At 55.1% G+C, this 25,130-nt stretch overlaps 1 protein-coding gene and 1 long non-coding RNA gene across 2 annotated transcripts; one reads left to right on the top strand and one right to left on the bottom strand.

The window, feature by feature from the left end:
* Positions 1 to 854: 854 nt before the first annotated feature.
* On the bottom strand, positions 855 to 23,337 carry rapgefl1 (Rap guanine nucleotide exchange factor (GEF)-like 1). The gene is made up of 15 exons (XM_069185609.1): positions 22,037 to 23,337; positions 14,746 to 14,824; positions 13,710 to 13,860; positions 12,825 to 12,922; positions 12,246 to 12,358; positions 11,181 to 11,348; positions 10,982 to 11,079; positions 10,096 to 10,218; positions 9,330 to 9,508; positions 9,080 to 9,170; positions 7,645 to 7,695; positions 6,945 to 7,032; positions 5,793 to 5,857; positions 4,589 to 4,643; positions 855 to 2,060 (listed from the first exon to the last, which is right to left on the bottom strand). Exons 1-15 carry the CDS (start codon positions 22,419 to 22,421, stop codon positions 1,936 to 1,938), a joined length of 1,869 nt encoding a protein of 622 aa, XP_069041710.1. The 5' UTR covers positions 22,422 to 23,337; the 3' UTR covers positions 855 to 1,935.
* LOC138225461 (uncharacterized) lies at positions 2,674 to 3,989 on the top strand. The gene is made up of 2 exons (XR_011183890.1): positions 2,674 to 3,492; positions 3,759 to 3,989. It is a non-coding gene; the product is annotated as an uncharacterized lncRNA (long non-coding RNA).
* Positions 23,338 to 25,130: the final 1,793 nt, after the last annotated feature.

The raw sequence follows: 25,130 nt of genomic DNA, 5'->3' as shown, positions 1-25,130 counted from the left end.
TGCACAGAAGATAAGACATCACAATGCCACAGATTGTTTATTTTACACATCACACTGGGAATAAAAAATGAATGGTTACCTCAGTCCCATGCAAATTCACAACCCTCACATTACTTTAGATCTTATTCATGCTAGATGATATTTGCATTCAGCCATCAGAGCCTGCTACTGTAGCCTCAGTCTGTCTCTGACTGTGCTGCAGGTGTCGCCTCAGTCTGTCCCTGACTGTGCTGCTGCTGTAGCCTCAGTCTGTCCCTGACTGTGCTGCTGCTGTAGCCTCAGTCTGTCCCTGACAGTGCTGCAGGTGTCGCCTCAGTCTGTCCCTGACTGTGCTGCAGGTGTCGCCTCAGTCTGTCCCTGACTGTGCTGCAGGTGTCGCCTCAGTCTGTCTCTGACTGTGCTGCTGCTGTAGCCTCAGTCTGTCTCTGACTGTGCTGCAGGTGTCGCCTCAGTCTGTCTCTGACTGTGCTGCTGGTGTCGCCTCAGTCTGTCCCTGACTGTGCTGCTGGTGTCGCCTCAGTCTGTCCCTGACTGTGCTGCTGGTGTCGCCTCAGTCTGTCCCTGACTGTGCTGCTGGTGTCACCTCAGTCTGTCCCTGACTGTGCTGCTGGTGTAGCCTCAGTCTGTCCCTGACTGTGCTGCAGGTGTCGCCTCAGTCTGTCCCTGACTGTGAAGCTGGTGTAGCCTCAGTCTCATCCCTGACACAGACCTACTCAGCGCAAGACCAGACAGCCTCAACCTGTAGTGGCTTCTGTCTCACACTGCTTTGAAAATCACTGTAATAAAAAGCACCCTAGCAGCTGTCAGAGAGTTTAGGAATTAAATGGGAACCAGAAAAAGGCCAGAAGCCAATCTTTGTGATGCGCCACACGCAGTTTATTCAGAGCGAAGTGTCAGACACTCAAGACCGTCAGGTTTTTGGTCATCATCGTTTTATACATGAAGACAATCTGCCAGCTTCTCCATGTTTACCTGTGTTTTACACCACTGAGCTTAAAGGGAAGATTGTAAACACTGACTTCTTTACAAAAAAAGGAGAAAAAGTTTTTTGTATGATATACAGTCTTCAATTTCTACACCTTGCTTTTACGATATTAATGTACAAACCATTAGCATTTCTGACTTTATCAAAAGCCACATGTACAAAAAAAATCTCTTTTATATACCATCTCTGCTCATACATAAAATAAAGATTCCATCTCTGTTGCTATGTACATATTTACAGTTGCTATGATACAAAGCACGCGGTAGCCAGAGGGGTTGCACCAGGAAGTGTGTGTGCACAGATCATCACAGGACGAATACGAGGCTTCCCGATTTAGGACCCCTGATGGCTACCGCATTAGCTGTCCATTGTAAGTGCCTGATTCAAATTAGGAAAAGGTAGCTGGGATCTGGGATCTTTGCATCTCTCTGGAGAAGAATACTCCGCCACCCTACGTCACCCTGGCCAGCACTGACAGTGCAGTGTTGGAGCAGATGCCCCTCTCAGCACTGCAGTGCCTGTGCAGCAGAGGGCGACAGTCAGCCAGCTCGGTTCAGCGTTTGGGCTGCCGGGGTGGGCTCAGCCTGCACAGCACAGTACCGGGAGCTGTAGTCGCAGGAGATACTGGCCCTGCAACTTCTGTGCTCCAGGAGGATAATTCAATTAGATCTGTGCCTAGCTTGCACAGCAGTAGGAGACTGACAGTTCAGTTCCATGGCTCTGTCACTGTCGGGAATCTATTCGTTATTTACATCGTCACCCCCATCCCCAATCTGTGATTAGAGCTGCTCTGACCGTCTTCCCCAGTGTCAATGAACAGGGTAGGAGCCTGACCTCTGACCTCTGACCTATACAGAGAGACACCGGGGAGAGGGCAGTGACCAGGCCTGGGCAGCTGGGCTACTGGGGGGTCACAGGGTGCCAGGGTGAGGGTGGGGTGCAGGGCGGCCTCAAACATCCCTGGGCTCCAGTTTGCAGGACATGGTGAACAGGAGGTTCTGATTGTCGATGACCTGCAGCTGCCGGACGTAGGCCTTGGTCTGCAGGTGGGAAGGAGACGGCTCCGAGTCCAGGGCTGGAGAGGGAGAGGAGGGACAGCGTCAGAACCATTTCTTCACACAAAGGTGAAGCCCAGAAAACACAGCACCCTCTCGGAATATAACTCTATGATGCCCACTGTGCCTCTACGGCTTAAACAATTCAATACGTCCAGAATTCCACATCTTTCTACAGTCTTACACCTCTATTACTATCATTACTCAGCAGGGTAACTAATAATGAAATCGATCCAGCCAGCCCGTAAATAACAGGAGCTGAGGTGCAGTGGCGGGAGCCGGCCACTAGATGGTGCTTTAGACCCGTCTTTCAGGGTTCTGCATGATTCACCCAAGACAGCCACTCTCCCCTGGGGTTTCTATGGAAACCGAGAGGGTAAGTGATTATGGGCTTGTGCGCTGCGCGTTATTTCTGCACTGTGAGACAGCTCGGTAAAACACAAGGCTCGGCTGTGTGCTGCACCCTCTAACACAGCGGTTCTCGCCCTGCGGCCCGCAATGTCCGACACCTTTTTTTTAATCAATTACATTTGTTTGCAGTCGATTCCTGCGATTAAAAAATAGGTAGAACTCGCAGCCCCACTAAGCGTGTCTTCTAGTCGCGTAAAACCGTTTCTGAATAGATTCGCTGGTGATCAGATTAATTTTCATCCATCTTTAATTTCATTAAAGTGCTGCACGTAGGCTATAACGCGCGTCACTAGAACACACGTTCATATCGTCTGAGCGCAAAGACCAGCCCGTTCACGGCAGGGCTGCCTAGCCTAGCAGCCTGCCAGTTCGTATAACAAAAAAAAGAAAAACGAATAAGTTTGTTTTAAGGGGGCGAAACAAGAAAATGTCAAGGAAACAAACGCAGGCGAGGAAACGTGCAAACAGAGTCAGCGCATCAAGCGATGAGGGTGGGAAAGTTCTGGAAGACCGGAGGAGCAAATGTGCCGCGATTGACAGAGATGGGCCCCCTTTCTGTTTGCTTTGTAGTCACATTATTGGCGCTTGCAAAGCGTACGATGTAAAAAAAAAAAGACATTTTGATACTACTCACAGGAATCTCGACAACCAATCCCCACCTGGTTCAAGGGACAGGTCTCTCAAGATAAATAAATCTCGAAAAAAAAACCTACTATCGCCGCGCAGATAATCACTCGAGCTCAACACGGCAAGGCATTCAGTGACGGCGCACTGGAAAAGAGCTGTTTGCTTGAATCACAATGTCTCTTTGAGGACTTGAGACCCAAGAGCGAGGTAATTCGCAGGGTAAAAACAGCGTATAGCCCAGCAATGACACAGCCACTCGACGAACTGCACAAGTGTCTGAGAATTTGACAGCACAGCTAAAGACTAAAGGAGGCGCTGCTCCTGCTCCGAGTTCCGCTGCAGAGGAATCTGCAGATATCGGGGATGTGGCTCAGCTTTGCATTTGGGTCAGATGTGTGAATACGGAGTGTGAATGTGAGTACTAAACTGTCAGAGTTAAGAATGTTAAGTATATATAACTATACTATATATATATAAGAAAATCCAGGAAGTAACTGCAGTGTACTTCAGTAGTAAATGAAGAGGTTCGAACGGAAGTCCTTCATCAGCTGTGCAAGCAAAGTGCTTCTGAAGTTGCACAGCTGATGAAGGACTTCTGTCCGAAATGTCCTGGTTCTCAGCAAACCTTGTGTACTACACCAGAACTTTTCCAATCTCTCTTTCTATGTACATACGTGTAGGGCGGAGAGGTGGCTACGGAGCTGTGCCTGTGGCTGGAAGGTTGCCGGTTCAAATCCCGCGGCCGGCAGAGGAATCCTACTCTGTTGGGCCCCTGAGCAAGGCCCTTAACCCCAGCTGCACCAGGGGCGCCGTATAGATGGCTGACCCTGCTCTCTGACCCCCAGCTTCTCTCCCGGTCTGTGTGTCTCATTGTAATTGTATATGGCCAATAAAGTGATCTTATACACGTGGTTAATAGCTATTATTATATTACTATTAATACACAAAATCATATATTATTAATAATATTCTAATATCTATTATGCACGCAGATAAGGCAGGCCTAGCAGTGATTAATTGATGAATTTTGATAAAAGGGTTGAGTACCACTGCTCTAACACCTCACTGTAAGTGTTGTGCTGCTGGTGTGCAGCCTTGCGTGCCCACTGTCCTCGCTGCGGTCTGCGTCTGCTGGCAAGTGGCAGAAAAAGAGTTTGCATGTTGGGCAGTACATCCACTCTCGTGCTGCTGCTGCAGAGCCAAGGGCACAGTAACGTGCTCTGTGGCAGAGGCTGCTGTCCGGCAGCACACAGCAAACGATATTAGGAGTGCGCACCTCGGCGTGTGATATAAGGTCATTTACTGAGGGGTTAAGTGTATAATCAAGGTGTCTACTGTGGCTCGTCTGTGTTTACTGCAGCCCTGCTCCCTAGCACATGGCGAAGAGATTCTAGCGAGCGACGTGTCCGAGACACAGACGCGCGACACAGAGATTCCCCCCGGCCGCTCGGGAAACGGGCCCGAAACAGACAGGCGGGGGCTCGAGGGGAGCCCCCCGCGGTGTGCTCACCCAGGGGCGCGCTCCGGAACCGCCGGATGGTCCGCACCATCTCCGCCACTTTGTGCTGCGGGGGGAAAGAACGAGAGTCAGCGTTGCCCTGCCCGTGCCCTCTCGCGCCCGCCAGGCCCCCAGTCAATCTCACGGCCGAGGTCTGGCCCAGCTGGCCGTCGGTTTATTGTCCAGAAGCTTTCCGAAATCCTGATCCTGCTGAACAAGTCTCAGTTTTTTGGACCACTTCTTCTGTCGGGGGACAGCTGGAGCCTATCCCAGCAAGCAACTGGGGCACGGCAGGGTACAGCCTGGACAGGACGCTAGTGTCTCACAGGACACACACACACTCACAACAGGGCCAGGTTTCCCAGAAACCAGTTAACCTACTGTACCAGTATGTCTTTGGACTGTGGGAGGAAACCCATGTGAACACAGGGGAGAACATACAAACTCCACACAGACAAGAGCCCAGGTCCGGAATTGAACCCAGGACCCCAGCGCTGCCCACCACTGCTGCCTTGTGCTGAGCAGCTCAGTCTAAAGGGTTAGTCATTTAGCAGAAACTGAAAATACCAGCAACAAAAAGAGATGAAGGCTTTGCCGAGTCATAACCCAGGCAGTAGGGGGCAGTGTTGTGATGGTAATAAAACTGTTTCTGTCACAAGAGGTGTTGAACCTTAATAAACACTTGGATGGAGCCACAGAGTATCTGGGGTCTCGAGATCCATTAAAGTCAATGTTCTCATACGGGGCTCATCCCTCCTGCATCCTTTAGGGAGACAGGCACCCCTCTTCACCCCACCCCCCAATAACCCACCCAGTGGCACAGCAGGGGCTCCCGAAGGGGAAACTGTCTTGGCAATGTGCCCCCCGAAGCCAAGTCCTGGCACTGGGCGAGCTCTCCCCACTGGGCGCCTGCCAGCAGGGGGGGGTGGTGCCAGAACCGCAGCGCTACCATGACGACAGCCCGCCTGGGCGTGGCAACAGCCGGGGGGGGAGGGGAACGAGGTCGTGACTGCGCCCCGAGACGGAGAGAGAACAGTCTGTTCTTTCCTGCAGTTCGGAAAACACGTGCCCGCCGACACGGTCCCGGAGTCCCGGACAGTGAGGACAGCGGATCTGGGAATCTGGTCATCTGAAATTCACCAGCAGGGGACGGACGGCACGGGGCAGGACAGGACAGGACAGGACAGGACAGGACAGGACAGGACAGGACACTCACCATTTTCTCAAAATTCACCAGGTTGCCGTGGAAAGTCTTGCAGCTCTCGTGCAGGAACGTCAGGTCTGCGGGTTGAGAGAGGGGGAGGTGAGAGAGGAGCCCCGAGGGGTCAGAGAGACACTGCAGCCAGCTGGACAGCCCCAGGCCTGCTGCCCCAGCATCTGTTATTGTTAGTCACGTGTGTTTGGCTGACTCCTGAGCCGAAGTGTCGATTATTGATTGATTACTGAAGTATTGATTAGGTGACTGAGGGCCTCAGGTGTGATGGAGAACTTAAGTTCCTTAACTGCTACAGACTCGGATTCCGACAGCTCCGGTCACTGACGGATTGAGGGAGGTCACTGAAGTCCCTAGTTGTGTGTGACTTGGTTCCCCAGGTGACCGGCGCACAACTGGCTGGGTGTGAACACCAGTTAAAACACACGTCTCTCTCCTGGGCCCTGCTGTATTAGTACTGACTGGTTAAGCATGTCTCCAGCATGAAAAGGCACTTTATAACATGAAACCTGATGATGGATCAGCATTGACAGTAAACTACTCTACTCTCTCCTCTACCACATGGTCTTTCTCATTCAGCTCAACCCTCACCCTGATCTGGAGCTAAAAACGCAGTTGGCATGCCCCGACGAGAGAGATCACAGCCCTCCAGAAACACTTTTCAGTGGACAGATGAGCAGCCTGCCCTCCAGTCCCGAGTGTCGCTCTGCCCAGAGCAGCAGGAGAGGCTGTGCCTCGTCAGATCTCAGTGCCCGAGCCTCCAGATTAAAGAGCAGCTTGGTGAGGGGGGGTGGTGGCAGACAGGCTGGGCCGATTAAGGGAGAGTGTTAATTGCAGAAGGGTTTAACACAGGTCTCTAATAAAGACACTCCGCCGGCCTCACAGCTGGACTGGAAAACATCAGTGGTATCTGGGGGAGTATTTTTGAAAAACGTGTTTTCTGAAGCACATCTGGATGCCAGCAGTGCAAGGAAACCTCTGCAGGACAGAGACGCTCTTAGCAAGAAACTGGCCTTCAGAAACACTGCAGCAGCTCTCCCGTCTACCCCTCCTTGGCCCCTTGCCTCTCAAGCTGCTTCAATTAAATTCTCACAGTCTGGCGCTCGGAAGCACCTCCCCCCAGTGGGAGGGGCCTGCCGGTGATTGACAGCTCACCTTTCAGCAGCAGTGGGGTGAAGGGGATGAGTGGGGGGCGGAGACTGGAGAGGAGGTCGCGGTACGACTTGTGGTTCCTGGAGGGATCCTGCAGAGAGACAAAAGTGGGTCAGTGGGAGGGCTAGAACAGCTTTGCCAGTCTGCCCTGCTTTCCCTGGCTCGGCCCACAGAGAGGACGGTCTTGCAGGAGCAGGGGGTGAGGGGTGCAGGGCTGTGCACCAGGGCTGCAAATGCAGGCTGTCAGCTCTCACTGGTGCACGTCTGCCGGGCACCTGACTCTTTCACAGATCCTCCTCTGATAGCCAGGAAATGGCCCCTTCTCCCAGTATTTTTTATTATCCGACACGTTCTCATCTCCAGACAGGGAACTGGAGAGAAAACCAGAACAATAGAGCCCTGTTACCCCCGGGGGCTACAGTAACAGTACAGCCCCTGTGCGTCAGCCTGATCCTGGTCTGATGACGCCACAACGACTCTCTCCGCACGGCTGAATACAGATTCCCGCAACTCGGAAAACCTGGAGTGGATCAGACAGCTGATCGGAAGGATTCGGAAGAGAAGAAAGAGGAAGAGGAAGGGACAAGCAGGTCCTGACTTGTCGTTATGACAACGATGTCAGAATGCCGCGGCCCAGGGGACGTCCAGTGAGCCGCAGAGCAGCCCCTGCGGGCTTCTGGTCGGGGCCGAGGGGTTGACTCACCGCCAGGCTCTCGAACTCCTTGAACTGCTTCTTGAACTTCCCCGGCAGGCCCTGCAGCACAGCACGACACAGGCAGGTTAGCACGGCGAGGGTGGGGGTGCAGCTTTACTGTGGGGGCCAGGGGGATTTGAGGGGTGTCTCGCAATCGTCTGACAGTGGGGAGCTCTGAGATGAGGGGGGTCAGGTGGAGGGGGCGTCTCAGTCTGTGGATCTGCTCCTCTTGCCCAGACATTAGGCATGTTCAGAGTGCAATGTGTTGGATTACTTCACTGGGGCCACTGTCCATCGAAGTGGGGTCTCTGGTGAGTGGTTGCTGTGCGGTGTGATTCTGTGGTGAGTGGTGGTTCTGTGGTGTGATTCTGTGGTGAGTGGTGGTTCTGCGGTGTGATTCTGTGGTGAGTGGTGGCTCTGTGGTGTGATTCTGTGGTGAGTGGTGGTTCTGTGGTGTGATTCTGTGGTGAGTGGTGGCTCTGTGGTGTGATTCTGTGGTGAGTGGTGGCTCTGCGGTGTGATTCTGTGGTGAGTGGTGGTTCTGTGGTGTGATTCTGTGGTGAGTGGTGGTTCTGCGGTGTGATTCTGTGGTGAGTGGTGGTTCTGTGGTGAGTGGTGGCTCTGTGGTGTGATTCTGTGGTGAGTGGTGGCTCTGCGGTGTGATTCTGTGGTGAGTGGTGGCTCTGCGGTGTGATTCTGTGGTGAGTGGTGGTTCTGTGGTGTGATTCTGTGGTGAGTGGTGGTTCTGCGGTGTGATTCTGTGGTGAGTGGTGGCTCTGTGGTGTGATTCTGTGGTGAGTGGTGGCTCTGTGGTGTGATTCTGTGGTGAGTGGTGGTTCTGTGGTGTGATTCTGTGGTGAGTGGTGGTTCTGCGGTGTGATTCTGTGGTGAGTGGTGGTTCTGCGGTGTGATTCTGTGGTGAGTGGTGGCTCTGTGGTGTGATTCTGTGGTGAGTGGTGGTTCTGCGGTGTGATTCTGTGGTGAGTGGTGGCTCTGTGGTGTGATTCTGTGGTGAGTGGTGGCTCTGCGGTGTGATTCTGTGGTGAGTGGTGGCTCTGTGGTGTGATTCTGTGGTGAGTGGTGGTTCTGCGGTGTGATTCTGTGGTGAGTGGTGGTTCTGTGGTGAGTGGTGGTTCTGTGGTGTGATTCTGTGGTGAGTGGTGGCTCTGCGGTGTGATTCTGTGGTGAGTGGTGGTTCTGTGGTGAGTGGTGGTTCTGTGGTGTGATTCTGTGGTGAGTGGTGGCTCTGCGGTGTGATTCTGTGGTGAGTGGTGGTTCTGTGGTGTGATTCTGTGGTGAGTGGTGGCTCTGCGGTGTGATTCTGTGGTGAGTGGTGGTTCTGGGCTGTGATTCTGTGGTGAGTGGTGGTTCTGGGCTGTGATTCTGTGGTGAGTGGTGTAGTGAGACAAGGTGCGATGATTCAGGCTGTCTCAGCCACTCGTACCTCCCAGGTAAGTCGCAGCCGGCTGACCGCAGGATTGTCCAGACCGAGCACTAAAGCCAGGAAGGACAGCAGGTCCTGCTGCTGCTTACACCTGTAACACAAGACAGATACACACCTGTATCACACCAGGTATAAATACACCTGTAACACAAGACAGAAACACACCTGTATTACACCAGGTATAAATACACCTGTAACACAAGACAGAAACACACCTGGATCACACCAGGTATAAACACACGCTACTCACAGTGCCGCTATCTTGATGAATTTGCGGAGCAACTGCACCCGCTTGGGCAGAGACTGGCATTGTAGGATCTCCGTGGCAACCCAGTGCTGCACCTCGCTGCACCGCTGCAATACCAGCTCCAGGTTCAGGGGGCGCCAGCGAGCCTGCTCTCCATGAAACACGTAGCACACAAACTCCACCTGTGGCCGACAGAGCACAGCACAGCACTGCAGGTCAGCATGATGCAAATTAGATCTCATCAGCGTCTGTTCCTCTGCAGTGGAAGCTCCTCCCATGCCTGCAGTCTGACAGTTCCTTAAACCCCTCCCACTCAGTTTCATAAGCTCCTCCCGCTCGGCATAAACCCCGCCTCCTTCTGAGTACTGGCATTATATTTTTTTATATGTAATAATAATTAATAATTGCTTACACTTAAATAGCGCTTTTCTGGACACTCCACTCAAAGCGCTATACAGGTAATAGGGATCCCCTCCACCACCACCAGTGTGCAGCCCCACCTGGATGATGCGACGGCAGCCATAGTGCGCCAGAACGCTCCCCACACACCAGCTCTCAGTGGGGAGGAGAGCAGAGTAATGAAGGCAATTCACAGAGGGGGATTGTTAGGAGGCCATGATTGATAAAGGCCGATGGGGAAATTTGGCCAGGATGCCGGGGTATGTACATCCATAAGACTGTCCCAGACTGGAACCTGTTACAAACCAGGCCCTGTGTGTCCAGTAATCCCAACACATGCAATGACCCATCCCCTCCAGCCAGCTCTGACCTCATGCACGCAGCTGAAGAGCTCCCAGTCGAATGCTACCAGTTGGTTGGCCACCTCCTCCGCGCTCATATCATGGAGTTTGCTGTCGCCAGGTGTCCAGTGGATTTCTTCAGGCAGGGGCAGCTGAGAGGGGGAAGAGCAGAGGTGTGGGTGTGGGGCAGACTGATATCAGGGCTCCCCAGTAATAACAATAATTCCTTGTACTTATATAGTGCTTTTCTAGACACTCCAATACTCCACTCAAAGCACTCTACAGATAATGGGGACTCCCCTCCATCACCACTAGTGTGTAGCCCTACCAGTATGCTCACCACATACCAACTCTCAGTGGGGAGGAGAACTGAGTGATGAAGCCAGTTCAGAGATGGGGATTATTAGGAGGCGATGTGAGGAAAATTTGGTCAGGACGCCAGGGTTACACCCCTGCTCTTTTTGAGAAACGCCCTGGAATGTTTAATGACCACAGAGAGTCAGGACCCTCTGTTTACAGTCTAGTGTCCCCATCACTATATTGGGGCATTAGGACCCACACAGACCACAGGGTGAGCCCCCCCTGCTGGCCCCACTAACACCTCCTCCAGCAGCAACCTTAGTTTTTCCTGGGAGTCTCCCATCCAGGTACTGACCAGGCTCACACCTGCTGAGCTCCAGGGGGCTGCCAGCTGGGAGCTGCAGGGTGACAGAGCTGGTGGCAATCCCAGCAGTGTGAATTCGCCCACACAGAGCATCCCAGTTTTTTCTCTGTCCCCCGAGGACCTCCGATCGCCACGGCGGAAGACGGAAATCGAAACGTTGGAGAATTCTGCACTTCTCCAGTCTGGCTTCCCCCTTCCCGAGACGCCCACCCACCCACCCACCCAACCCCAGTCTTCCCAGCAGCTCTCACCAGCGCGTCCAGCTCGTGGGGCTCGCAGGCGAACAGGTGAGTGTTGACCCCCAGGGTGGTGAAGACCGCCTCGTCGCTGGGCCGGAACACTGCCTTCTCTGCAGGGACGGACACAGGGGCACGCAGTCAGGGGCGGGCTCGTGCGGCGGCAGCGGCCAACCCCCCCCCGCCCCGCGGCGCAGCGGGCCGGCGATCTTACCCCCAGAGGACGTGACGGCCACCAGCACCAGCGCCCCCTGCCTGGGGGGCTGCTCCTCGCTGTACTGCAGCTTCTCCCGCACCAGGGACAGGATCTCCCCCACGCTGCAGGACAGGCGGCTGCGGATCGTCACGTACGAGTGGTCAGGCGTGTACACCCGGCAGAAGACTGGACACGGGGCAGAGAGGCACGCGGTCAGTTACAGAGCGTCTTCAGGCGGGACAGCGAACACGGCGCTCTCCATGGTCCCTCTCTGTGAGACTGCACTTACTGCACAAGTATTCTGGGCACGAGCTGTCTATAAAGCAGCCTTATTTCCAATATCTCAATAATAATTCTATATAGCGCTTTTCTGGACACTCCACTCAAAGGGATTTACAGGTCATGGGGATCCCCTCCACCACCACCAGTGTGCAGCCCCACCTGGATGATGAGCCAGTCCTCTCCCCACACACCAGCTCTCAGTGGGGAGGAGAGCAGAGTGATGAAGCCAGATAATTAGGAGGCCATGATGGGTAAAGGCCAGGGGGAAATTTGGCCAGGACACTGGGGTAACACCCCTACTGTTTTTGAGAAACGCCCTGGGATTTTTAATGACCACAGAGAGTCAGGACCTCGGTTTTCCGTCTCATCGGAAGGACGGCTCATTTTTACAGTATAGTGTCCCCATCGCTATACTGGGGCATTAGGTCCCACACAGACTGCAGCGTGATCACCCCCTACTGGTCCTACTAACACCTCTTCCAGTAGCTACCTTAGTTTTTCCCAGGACCAGGCTCACACCTGCTGAGCTCCAGTGGGTTGTCAGTTGAGAGTTGCAGGCTGCTGGCATAGACAATCTGCCTGATTCAGCTGTGTCCATTATCTTCTCTTTTAAAGACAAGTGTACTGACTGTTACAGCTCATTGTGTTTGTAAAGTGCCTTGGCAGCCTTTGGGATTATATAGAAGCACTCAATGAGTTATTTAATTAAGTCTTCAATAACCATTCGAGAAATTTTGGGGGCATCAAATTTCGAGTGCTGAGGGGCAGCAGGTCGGGGGCCGGGGGTCGGGGGTCACTCACTCTCGTCCGAGCCGCGGAACGCTTCCCGGGGCTGCAGGCAGGCGTCGATGCGGCGGAAATGTCGAAAGAGAGGGCGGACCTGCTTCTTCTTGCTGTCTTTCTCCTCCTCCACCCTGCTCGCACGAGAAACAGAGGGCTCAGTTCAGCCTCCTGCAGCAGTGTGTGTGTGTGGTGAGACCAGTGTGTGTGTGTGTGTGTGTGTGTGTGTGTGTGTGTGTGTCTGTGTGTGTGCAGTGAGTGCAGTGAGACCAGTGTTTGTGTGCAGTGTTTGCAGTGAGACCAGTGTGTGTGTGTGTGCAGTTTAGGCAGTGTGTGCAGTGAGATCAGTGTATGTGCTGTGTGCAGTGAGACCAGGATTTTCAGGGTGTATGGTTTGTGCAGTGTGTGCAGTGTCTGCAGTGTGTGTAGTGTGTGCAGTGTGGTCATTGTGTTCAGTGTGCATTGTCTTCATTGTGTGCAACGTGGTTGGTGCGTGTAGTGTGTTCATTGTGTGCAGTGTGCTCAGTGTGTGCAGTGTCTACAGTGTGTTTAGTGTGGTCAGTGTATGCAGTGTGCCTGGTGTTTGGCATGGTCACTCACTGGCTCTGGAGGATCTCAGTCCAGCGTTGCAACTTGAGAACATCCTCCACCAGCTCAGGGTACCGACTCAGCTCCTGGGCAGCACACAAGTACAGCTCCTGGGTGGACCGAGTGGAAAGAGTGGGGTGAGGGGAAGAGAGAGGACTAGAGTTTGTTCAGAAAGCCACTGTCGTGAGCTTTGCACCTGGTACGTCAAAGGAAAAGGAAAACTGTGTTTGAAAAGCAAGCAGAGTGTTTCCAGTGGCTGCAGATAAGAGCCAGCTGAGTCAGTTCCTTCATTAAAAGACGTCATTTTTCTTTGCCAGAAACAACAATTACGACCAGATGCAGGGGAGATGATAAACAGTCTGCCGAGCATCAATACCTTGTAAATCGTTTTTTTAATACACTGCAGTCAAGGTCAGCAGTGCTTGGAATTATCCACAGGCCCAATACTACGACACCTACTGTATGTAACTCGATCAAATACTCCTGCACGCTGCTGCATGAGCCAAACAAAATAACCCTGATGTGAAGTGGAGGGGCAGAAGTCAGAGCAGAGCTGCAGAAACACACCACAGCTTGTGACAGCCCTCTTCCTGATGTGCGCTCCTTGGGAAGTGTTCGAGAAGACGTGTCTGATGGCAGGTGCACTGTGGAGGCCAGAGACACCTGCACGCCTTTTCACGTGACCTCTCCAGCCTGCAGCTGCAATTCTTGTATCATGACTGATTCTATTTAGCGCAAGGGCAAGGCCAACATGAAATTCAACACGCAGCCCGTCTCGTGCCCCGCAGGCAGCCGCTGGAGGGAAGTCTGCCACCTGCTGGACGCTTCTGCCTCTGGACAATCCCTCTGCCCCGATGGCTAGTGGGGACGAGAGGGGCCGGCGTGGCCCTGCGGTACCTTGGGGAAGCAGTGGGAGCGCTCGCCCTCCTCCTGCAGGAGCTCGCGGTAGGTGTCCAGGTAGCGGAACGCCACGCTCAGGACCGCCTGCTTCCGGTCCGCCCCGTCCCAGCCCTGCCAGCCCTCGCTCGGCTTCCTGTCGGCGCGGAACCTGGGGTCAGGAGGTCAAGGAGAGCCCGGCAGCAGCTGAGAACTCACAGACGCGCTCCAGACACGCACGCACGCACAAGCAGAGTGCTCAGTGCAGAAGGGGAAAACCAGACACTTGGCCGTAATGACACGACCAGATGCTCGCTGTTGTGCACGGAAAGTTTCGGGTGAGAGGGGGCTCTTCCTTTGAGGCAACGTTATTCGCCAGCCCGCGCAGCCGAATGAGTGAACTCGTACGGGAACGCTAACCTGCTGGAGGAGCGAAGATGCCAGGGTGTGCTTGGCCCTGCAGGAGCACAGTCGACACCCTCTGGACAAGGGAAGCAAACACTGAGACGGTTTCCCATGAATGCTGGGATGCCATGGACACAGCTGCTCAGCACACTGGCGCTGGGGTCCCCAGGCCAGCCCTGATCTCCCCCCCCAACCACCCCCACCCCCACCCTCACCCCCTGAACCTGTAGATACCCAAAAGGGGGCACTCAGCCCCCCCTCACAGCCAGCGCGGGTAGCCGCCCTGACCTGGACTCCCTCCAGCTCTGCATCTCCGCGTGCCAGGCCAGGGGGAGGAGGAGGAGGCTGTACTGTAAAGAGGGGAATTTTTGTCAGGGTGGTGGAGGGGAGGCTGTAGCTTTGTTTTCATTCCTAGCAGGAAGCAAACACGTTTCCACAACAGAAGGTTTAATTATCTTGGATTAAACGGAGGAGAGGGAAAATTGTGAAAGGATCTCTTGCCAGGACAATTAACACAAACACACCAACACCACGCAACACTCCCAGATAAAACGCTCTGATGTACAACCTGAAAAATACTCCCCCCCCCCCCCCGCGACACACTCTGATGCTCTGGCAGCGGTGCCTGGGTGTGGCATTCTGGGAAGGATACTGTTCTAGGAGGACTTGCTGCAACTTGTCCGCAGGGAGGAAGATGGGATGAGTGAGCATGAAGTCATCCAGCAGGGTCTCTGAAAGACAAGAGTGCAGCAGCGTCACTGGGGCAGGCCTGGACCTGCGCCACAGGCCCGACAGAACACACAGAGACACCCGCAAGGCGCTGCAGCACCCAGACACACAAGATTCCTGCCTGGGACAGGATATTCACCCAGGTGAAGCCTCTCTCAGCCCTTCCTGCAGCCCCGCCTCCTGAGATCATCAGGGCACTTTAGCAATGCGAAGAAATGAAGAATTACTCATTCCTTATCACGATCAATAAATAACAATCAATCAAAGCGCTAATCAATAGAGCTCGGGAAAAGACCTGCTTAATTATCATAACGATCCTCCTTTCCTGGCAAAAGCGAGGCCAGAATTGCAGCACCAGCCCGGAATTCCAAACTCCGATGTCATTCCCCACTCAGTACTCAGCCAGTTTCGGCTGCTCCACTTCCCCATTCCGAGCGGCTCCCAGAGCTCGGAGTTCCTGCAGGCCGGCTCCTGTCACACCAGTCTGACAGCTCTCCCAGTCCCCGCGGGGTGATTCTGAAACAGGGCCTCCGGAGCTAACGCTCAGGTCAATGAGGTAACTGCACACTGGGGGCCCAGCTGCTCTGGAGCACAGGGGCTGAGCCCCACGGTTCTGGAGCACAGGCCGATTGACCCTCTCTCCTTGTTCTGAACCGCTTGGCTTCGCTGATCCAGCAGATCCAGGCACAAGCAAATCTTTCTGGAACCTCTCCTTCGTGCCGAACCCTGTCCTGTTTCTGCCTTGTTTCCAGAGCGGAGCAGTGTCTCCTGCTGAAGCTTAGAAGAATCCTGAGTGAGGCGCCAGCTGGGTGGCGGGGGTTACCTGAGCTTCGCTCTCCCGGTTCCACAGGCAGGGTGTTTCTGCACTAACGCTCTTTAAAAGGGAGAAAGCTGAAATTTTAAAGTGGCCGTATTAGAATTCGTCTTTGGTTGCAGACACCCACCACTCTTTGTGTAAAGACGTTCCTTTTGGCTTTCAGTCTTACAAGCGGCTTCCTCTGGTAAGAGAGGAAAAGACGCTAGAAATGGGGTGAGACCTGTCTGGGTTAAGCTTTCACAGGGGTCCTCGACAGAGGGGGGGGGGGGGGTCTGGAGGGAGGGGGTCTGGGTGCCAGGGCCGAGCACACAGGAGGAGGAGGCCGGCTCAGACGGACAGACAACAGCGTTTCCCAGGTTTTAAAAACCGCAGGGAGTCGTCCATACCTACGGGGCATCACCGAAATGGGGTCCCTGCCCATCCCCCACTTCATCTCCCCCACCCACCCCAACTCCAGCAGAAGCACCCAGGGGTCCAGCAACACTTCCATCCAAACAATTAGCTTTCTAGGGGGGCACGTCACCCCCCTCGTTTGTGGGCGCCAATCCTGCCCTCACCCTCGCACCCTCACCCCCGGGACCGCCCCCTGGAGCCAGGGGACCCATCTGTTTGTGTAACGCTGTGTTCCCTCTCCTGTCTCGCAGGCATCAGCCCACGCGATAAAGACACCGATCAGACACAACACAGCCAGGAGGAACAACGCTGAAACACAGAAGGCTGATCTCTCTCTCTCTCTTTTTTTTCCCCCAGACATTCTTTTCAGTTCCAACACGCAGCAAGGCTGCATTCAGGAGGCACCCAGACTCCTCCTGTCCCTGGCCTTGCCCTGTTATGGCTGGATTCCTGCACCCCAGCTCTGCTCCCTACAGGATCCCGGATCCGAGACACACCGGAGGCGCGGGCCACAGTCACAGCGCTAGGACGGAGTGGGGACGACATCGCAACATCGAGCAGCCAACCCCCCCCAGAGAATCCCCGGGTGAAAATGGAGAGACCATGAACACCCACTCAGAAAGGAACGCCCTGAGCTGGAATCAAACCCGGGACTCCAGAGCTGTGACACATCCTCAGGTGTTTGGGACACGTGGGAGCTGTTCTTTTGACCCTTATCTACCTCGGTGTTTGCTCTGTTTCCACCCTTTCTGCAGAGTTCAGCACACAGAGCCCAGAGCCCAGAGCCCGTGTGCAGTGCAATTGGATTGCATCACAGGCTCCATGGGCTCCGAGATCAGGCCCTGTAGCTGCGTGTGTGTGTCTCTCTCCCACTCCCTGTGTTGTCTCTGATCATTGTTCACGTGTGTGTGAAATCACTCAGCTCCTCCCCCCACCAGCCTCTGCTTATTCACTCACACACTCCTGCACATACACACACTCCCAACTGCCATGTACACACACACACTCCTATATACACATGCACACGCATGCATTCTTATACACACCCATACACCCACACACCTCCACTCCACAGGGGACATGGGACTTGCTCACACGCACCTACACACACATACATTCCACATCTGCACACACAACCACACCCACACCTGCACACACACATCCACAACACACACACAACCACACCTGCACACACACATCTGCACACACACATCTGCACACACACACAACCACACCTGCACACACACACATCCACAACACACACACATCCACACACACACAACCACACCTGCACACGCAACCACACCTGCACACACACATCCACAACACACACACATCCACACCCACACCTGCACACACACATCCACAACACACACACATCCACACCCACACCTGCACACACACATCCACAACACACACACATCCACACCTGCACACACACATCCACAACACACACACAACCACACCTGCACACACACATCCACAACACACACACATCCACACACACACAACCACACGCACACCTGCACAGAAATGCAGAAAGCATTGAGAAGGCTTCTGCACCCACACACGCGCAATCCCAAACACACACACACAGAAGCCCAGCGCTTCAGAAAGCCCTCCCACACACACAGGCCTCCTGGCAGGGAGAGGAGCTGAAGCCCCAGCAGCGCAGCCTTCACCCTCCTGGGGACCTGCTCCGGGCGGCGAGGGGCTTGAGCAGCAGCCCTCCTCTTCCTCAGGTTCAGCGGAGTGAGGAAGCACTGCGGCCGACTGGCCTCGTGCACCAGCTTTCGGAAATATAATGCTAACTTATACGATTGCAATTGCTCCGGTTTTACAGCAGTTATCCGTTTACACACGCTCACACACGAGCGCCCGGTGCGAGCTGCCTGTCCGCTTTGGCACAGTAGATGCGGAGCAGGTCTGCCAGCCATTTAGCAGCAAATGTCTTACATAACTATTAAATAAATTACGGGGAAAAAAAACAACATTTAGCATAGTAGCTAAACGCTTTCATATGGCCACTGGCTCTCTGCCTCCCCCCCGCCCTCGGAGAGCGGTTACCATGTGAACCTGCGCTGTTCCCGGCTCTCTCGCTCCGCCGACAGCGGCAGTGATTCACCGAGCGGCGGGGGCCCGGAGTGGGTCCGGTCCCGGCAGGCGCGCGCGTGGGCGGCGGCGTGGGAGCGCTGGAGAGGGGGACGAGCGCGGGTGGGGTCAACGCGGTCACCCGTGCCCCGCGCCGCGCCACTTCCAGCCCCGCGGACCGCGGAGGACAATGGCCTCATCCTCCCACGCGGCGCTCGCGGCGTCTCTCCCTTTTCTTTTCCCTCTCGGCTCTTTTTCACCCGTGGCGACGGCCGCAGGTTGACGGTTCAGCCCGGCCCCACGGAGGGCGCGCACCGCAGCTCAAGACAAACAGCTGGAGGGTGTCACGGAGTTATTGACGGGCCTGTTTTCATTTATCCATTTTGAAATACCGGCCCCCTCCCGCTCCTCACTCGAAGCACCAGGTGGCCCAGACAGAAGGCTGTGGCTGACCTCGCCCGAGCCGAGCCCCTTCCTCCCTTGACGGGTAAGCCCTTCCCCGCCAGCGGTGCGGTCAGCCTCTGCCCACCTGTGGCACCTGAGCGAGCCGGGCTGGCCTGCACCCGCTGGACTGAGCTGGGCGGCTGTGCTCCAGAGCACACCGGACACGCACATCCCCGGTTCGGCTCCAGGTCGCGTCCACACCTCCTCGCGCCGGAGAGAAGACAGCTGCCCCCCCACCCTTCTTAATTCAGTGGGCAGAGCCTAGCAGAACGATGTCTACCCTACTCTGGTGTCACTCGGGTTCCACAGAGCACATGAGCCGAAAGCAGGGACAGAGAGGGGACTGGTGCTGTCCGACGCGGGCTCTGCCGGGCCCTGAGGGTCCTGGCCCTTCCTATAGCGCCCCGGGGCAGGTGCCGAACAGCCACACCCACCATGGAAAGCCATGGAGGAAAAGGGGAATTTCTCCGGGGCCGGAGTGGGAGGGGCGCACAGCGACTGCGGTTCCCACGCACTCCGAAGCGTGCCGGGAAACTGACTCCCGAGCTCCCTGCGGGAGCTGCAGCTGGAAACTCCGAGATTCCCCAACTGTCTCCGGAGCGTGCTTCCCAGCGGGGGGTTTCCTGCTCGGGGGGAACTTTCCTGGAAGGCCGACGCGCTGGGGCGGGACGCAGTCACACTCAGCCCCTGGTTCCCTCTGGCACCTGTCCACGCCTGTCTCAGGAGTACCACCACCACACAGCCCAGAAACACCCTCCCCCCCCTCTTAATTCTGCTGGGGGGCTCCCTCATCCAGTGCCTTACCGTGGGGTCAGTTTCTATTCCTCCAGATGGATGGTTATTTTTAGGGGAACCATCCAGGATCCCTTCAGAAAACAAATCCCGAGCTGTCGGCCACTCTCCAGTCATCAGTGGGATTTTAAACACCGGTTCAGCTGGTTGCCTCGGCTACAGAGCGTGGGGCCACAGTCGGGAAGGCGGCCATGACGCCCCCGCCCCCCATCTCTGAACACTTGACAACCGCAGCGAGGTCACCGCGAGGTTCGGCAATGTCCCTCTCCCGGCACTATGGACGGGGCAGGACGGAACAGGACAGGGCAGGACGGGGCAGGACGAGGGGAGGTTCCCGCAGAGTGGGCGTGCCCGGGGTTGTTTTTCCAAAACACCAGACCGTCCCATAATGCACCTGGACAGGAGGCGTGCGATGGCTGTGTTTTTCTCTCTGGCTCTTCTCCTTTGGTTTACTAAAACCGCCTTAAGCTCCAGCTGCCAGAACCCTCCTGTTTTCGATTTCCTGGCCCGTGTTTGTGCAGGCTGGCTCTGTGGCTCTGTAGCCCCGCAACAGAGAGGCGCACCTGTACAGACTTGTGGGTTTAACCCTCATTAAGCCAGGGCTTGACTCCATTAGGCAGCTGACTGCTCGTTTGGCACAAGAAGCCCAGCTCCCTGTGGCTGGGGAGGGCTCCCACCTGTAGGTCCCGAGCCGGCTGTCCTCCTGCAGCTTAATCAGGAGCAAAAACCTTTTGGTACCTACGGACCAGTTCTGGGGTTTTTTTAACACTCCTCCGACACGCAGTAATTACAACAGCACCAGCTGGGCTCCAGAACTGAGCCCGTCCAGAACCAGACTTCACTACGCGTTGGGGGGAGGGGGGAGACACTGGCCCCCTCCCCCTATGTCTGACGCAGAGCGGTGGCTCAGGATCTGCGCCTGTGGCTGGAAGGTTGCTGGTTCGAATACTGCGGCCGGCAGAGGAATCCTACTCCATTGGGCCCCTGAGCAAGGCCCTTAACCCCAACTGCTCCAGGGGCGCCGTATAAATGGCTGACCCTGCGCTCTGACCCCCAGCTTCTCTCCCTGTCTGTGTGTCTCATGGAGAGCAAGCTGGGGTATGCGAAAAGACAAATTCCTAATGCAAGAAATTGTATTTTATTGAAATGGCCAATAAAGTGATCTGCTCTCTTAGGGAGCTGCATCAGGCTTTGCAGAGGAGGGAGAGACCGGTTTAAGACACGCAGCCCGATTTGTCATCTCCAGGACCAGTTCAACACTCTCCAAAGGCCTCCCAGCAGCCAGGGACTCCCAAACACTGCCGTTACCCCACTCCCTACTGGACACACAGGGCACCACTGCGAATTACACTACTCCTGCATCCATTTGATACAAAAGTCACACCTCCTTCTTGTAGCTCCTGAAAGCCACATTTCTGGGGGCCAATGTGCTATTTTTTGTTTTACTAATAAGGGATTTACAAAGCAATCTAGGCCACACAAGCAATCAACACAGCCAGGCTCAGCTCCTTCAGAGATCAGCCTCGGTCTCTCATCGCTGCAGTTTCACACCTCTGAGGGATACAACTCTGGAAAAGACAACATGGCCTGGTTTTCCTCACAGCATTCCCCAGAGCCAGCAGCAGTATCTTGCCAATGCAGCGCAGTAGCGGGTTTACAAACGCGAGGTGTGACCTAATTTCCAATTCATGAATTCACACGTCCGAAAGGAAAGTCTCTAGTTCCCGCTTGGCGCGGGGTAAATACAGAGCGTCGCTTGCCAGCGAAGGAAAGACGAGACCTCAGGTGAGCACGCCGGACAGATGCGGACTAGCTGCTGTTTGAAGGGGTATCGAGTTGTGTCAGGGAAAAAATAAAATAAAATAAAATAAAACGGGCCCTGGCATGACATGTCAGGTCGCTTTACAGACGGGACACGTAGCTGATGCTGCAAAAAACACCCTCTGCGCAGGTCTCGCTCTGTGGCGCTCCGGAGGGTCCGGGCGCTGTGTCCCGCAGCCCGGAAAGATCGCGACCGGACTAACCCCGCAGTGCACGGTTAAAACCTGTTATGTAACAGCGAATTCTATAGCATTCTCTGCCAGCAACTGTATATAACCGTAATATCTGGGGCAAAATATAACCGTAAAATAATTAATGTGAAAACTACAGCGCACGGCTGGAATATTCCCGTACAGCCGCTTTCTAGCGCGCTGTCAAAGTTGTTTTCCTGCGAAAACAGAAGCGCTTCCTAATTGCCCGGAACGACATGAAACACCCCCCACGTTACTGCCACTACCTGCGACTACCTCCGCAGTTGTTATTTCCAATCGCCTTTCCATGCCCGATTCCCGGATTCTATCGCGTTTTGCGAAATTAAAACCTGTCTGGGAGAAACAGCTGTGTCCCGCATAGTGCACCGCTTTTAAAATCCGAATTATAGGAAGAACAACCGATGCACGTTTGCTAAAACCACGAAAGAGTCTATTTTGTTTTTCCGAAATAGGTGATAGGCCTTTTTTTCTTCAGAAATAAGCGTTGGCGTGCAGTGGATCGAGCAGGTTCTCCACAGAAATACATGATGCACAAAGTAAAGGACACGTTTTTGCTCAAGACTCGTGGAAACCAGGCGCACGTCGGTGCGCACTCAGGTGGACGCGGCGGCCGGCTGACAGAATGAGGTTAGGACCCCTCTTACCTGGGCTGCTGCCCTGCCGGCGGCCGCCCGCCACGCTGTCCAGCAGCGTCAGCACCAGCTTCTCAGGTGTGTCCGCGGGCAGCGGCGTCCAGGCCGCCTCCAGGCTGCCCTCCGAGCTCTGCTCGTCGCTGGACAGGGACGGGCTCCTGAAGTCGGCGGCCGCCGGGGGCCAGCACGGGGGCTCCTCCGAGTCCGGGCTGAAGACCTCCCGAGCCGGGCCGCTCTCCGGCGAGGTCTCCCGGAAGAAAGGCACGACGCGGGAGAGGCTGGCCCGCCTGCGGGAGGCGCCGTTGCCGCCCGCTTTGTCCCCGAACCCTCCGGCCCGGGTCAGCGCGGTGGTCTGCTTCTTCAAAAACTTTTCCAGCGGCTTCATGCCAGCCGGCATTTTGGGGGGGGTGTTGGGAAAAAAAATAACGTAAAAAGTACAAATATCCGGAAAGGAAGAAAACAGAACCTCCTTTTTAAACGATGTGATGATGAGAAATGATGGGTGTTGATTAAAACAAACAGGAGTCTCGGAAATATTTCGAGCTTTCACGGCCACCGCGGTTCAAGAGCCATCTGTCCGATTCTGAGCGGGTTAAAAAGATCAGTCCTGAAACAAAAAAAAAAGAGGGCAGGCAGTTGTGTGGTGGCACCGCGGCGGCAGATCCTCTCCTCCTCTCTCACACGGGTCTGGACGTTGCTGGATAGAGCAGCAGAGAAAACCTGCTGAACAGCCCCGCTTCCTGACGTCTCCCTGCCCAGCGCCTCTCCGAGCGCCTCGGGCGCAGACCGTCTTCACAGGGACCTGCGCCGTGCGGCAGGATCAGGAGTCGTCTCTCTGCTTTTCAAACCAAGTCTGGTTCTCCACGAGCCTGGTCAATAGCGCCGATTACTGCTGTTGGTGACAATCAAGTCTTCAATAAACACCCCCCCCCCCAGGAACCGAAATAATGTGACGGGAGGGGGCAAACCGAGACGAAACAGGCTGAGGCAGATTGTAAACAACGCAGGTTCTCTTCCGAGGATAGCGCCGCTGCCCAGGTGGACGGGCGCCGCGCTCTCTGGCTCCGCGCTAGTGCAATGGCTCTGAGGATCGTCGTGTCTGCGGAGCGGAACCCCGGGCAGGCGCCTCCCCTCCGGCTCGGCGGCGAAGGGCTCGCCCGCTCCCCGCCTCTCCCTCCGCCTGCGCGACTGGAGTGCAGTGGGGATGCAGCGCTTTTTTCCCCCGGCCCAGCAGCTGCGCGGTGCTGCCTGCTGCCAGTACAGTACAACAGCTCCGACTGCAGCTGCTCGTTCCCACAGCTATTAAAAAAAAAAGGAGAGACGGAGAGAGAGAGAGAGGCAAAAAAAAAAAACACGTGTGCGCGTGGCAGGTTAACCATTGCGCTACTGCCTGGAAGGCGCTGCGCTCGGGAGGCTGGTCTTTTAAACAAAAATCAACATATTACACTAGCACGGTCTCCTGCTGCCTTTGAATTAGTTAATTTAATCGGGTCGCGGGTTAATTTCGTTTATTATACGCGGAGCTCGCTTGTTTTACGGCTTTAGAGTAACTCTGCTGGCACATTGGCGAAAAAATGTAGCAGTTGGTAGACGTTAGATCACAGCAATGCTCAGTCGTTAGTATAAAGGGAAATAAATCTGAACACACGACAGATGTTACGGCAAATACAGTGCCATGGGAATTTCACAGTGTTAGAGCCCAAACATCCCGAAATATTTGAATCACGTAGAAAGATGTCGTCATGTTTTACAGCTCACAGGCTCCCCACATATAGTATGTGTAATAGTATTCGAATGGGCCGCAGTTACGTATGTTTTGTTTATTGAGGCAATCGATTTCCTGTGTCATCCTGTGTATAACACATTTCCAAAGCATACCCCTCCTCGTTTACTACGAATTCAGGAATGAGCCCATGAGGGATGACCTCATGGCGGATTCACTAGAAACGCTGACGTCCCGGTCCGCAGATGGCAGTTTCGGGGAGAGGCCAGCCCCCGCCTGCACACTCCACTCCCGGAACCGGCTTTGCTTATCGGCGGGTTGGGCGGACTTTGACCCCAACGAGCCTCCGTACCTGTCGCCCGTGCCGATCTGCGGTCGCGGGGCACTTGCAAAACAATAACAAGACTGCCTTTGGGAGCTGGGTTGCAACTCGCTGGCATCCGGGCTGGCCAAGGGCGTTAACCCGCTTGTGTCCAGGTGTGACGTTTGAAAAGCTGCTGCTCAGAATTCTCCCTGTCTCTCGCGACCCCATTCAGCCCCTGCACAAACCCACAGGGCCTGCTGTGATCACTCTGCTCCCTTAATGGGTTAACTGACTCCGTCGTTGTCTTCATGTCTTAGACCTCCGGGTTCGGACCTGGGTTTCTCCAGCCTTCACCCTGGAGTAACTGGCCTCCGGATGCTGGTTGGATTAGTGGATTCAGGAGCAAGGGGCTAAACGCTGTCCCCACCCCCACCACACACCCAGCACAACTGTGCAGAGCTCAGGGGCTTCGCTGTGAAAAGTGACTCTCTAAACCAGCAACAAACAGCTGGACTAAGATAACGGGCTGTCCACACCCTTAATCTGACTGTCTCCTGTACAACGGCCAGACCACAGCCAGGCTGCACACAAACACAGGCACACAGGCACGCACACACGCACACACGCGTGTGAATCCTCTCTCACAGCTGGGGCCCGCGCTGCTCTGTGGCTTCGATTTTCTTTCTGGTCCTTTTTTTAAACACTTCCTTCTGAAACTGCATCCCCTGCAGTCACAAGTGCGGCTGTGGTCACGGTGGGGACTCCCCACACACACACACACGTGGTGGGAGGAGGCCTGCGTGGCGTCATGGGGAGAAGGCCGGTCCTGTGAGACACACATGACTGACCAGCCCAGCCCCACAGCCAGAACTGTCCCTCCAGCTCCTGCACAGACGTCACCAGCGTTTTCACCCCCACCTCATCACCCCTCCAACACCCCGGTCTCTCTCCTTTCCTCCGCAGTTCGCCTGCCTGACCTTAAAGAATCTGATCCCCTGCTGAGTCCCCCGCAGAAGACTTGGGGTGGCACCGACTGACCGCACAGCGGTCCGGAGAGCTCTGGTCCCGCAGGTGTTTGT

The sequence above is a fragment of the Lepisosteus oculatus genome, chromosome 28, assembly GCF_040954835.1.
Source record: "Lepisosteus oculatus isolate fLepOcu1 chromosome 28, fLepOcu1.hap2, whole genome shotgun sequence".
Classification (NCBI taxonomy): domain Eukaryota; kingdom Metazoa; phylum Chordata; class Actinopteri; order Semionotiformes; family Lepisosteidae; genus Lepisosteus; species Lepisosteus oculatus.
Note: the sequence above shows the minus strand (reverse complement) of the source record. Positions and strands in the feature narration are given on the sequence as shown.

Bases quoted from the DNA above. Each gene is read 5' to 3' on its own strand.
- rapgefl1 (XM_069185609.1), bottom strand. From the start codon at position 22,421: ATGCCGGCTGGCATGAAGCCGCTGGAAAAGTTTTTGAAGAAGCAGACC. The intron at 9,509-10,095 runs GTCAGAGCTGGC...TGTCGGCCACAG, and splicing joins TCTTCAGCTGCGTGCATGAG to GTGGAGTTTGTGTGCTACGT. The intron at 7,696-9,079 runs GTACGAGTGGCT...GCTGTGCTGCAG, and splicing joins GGCTGCGACTTACCTGGGAG to GGCCTGCCGGGGAAGTTCAA.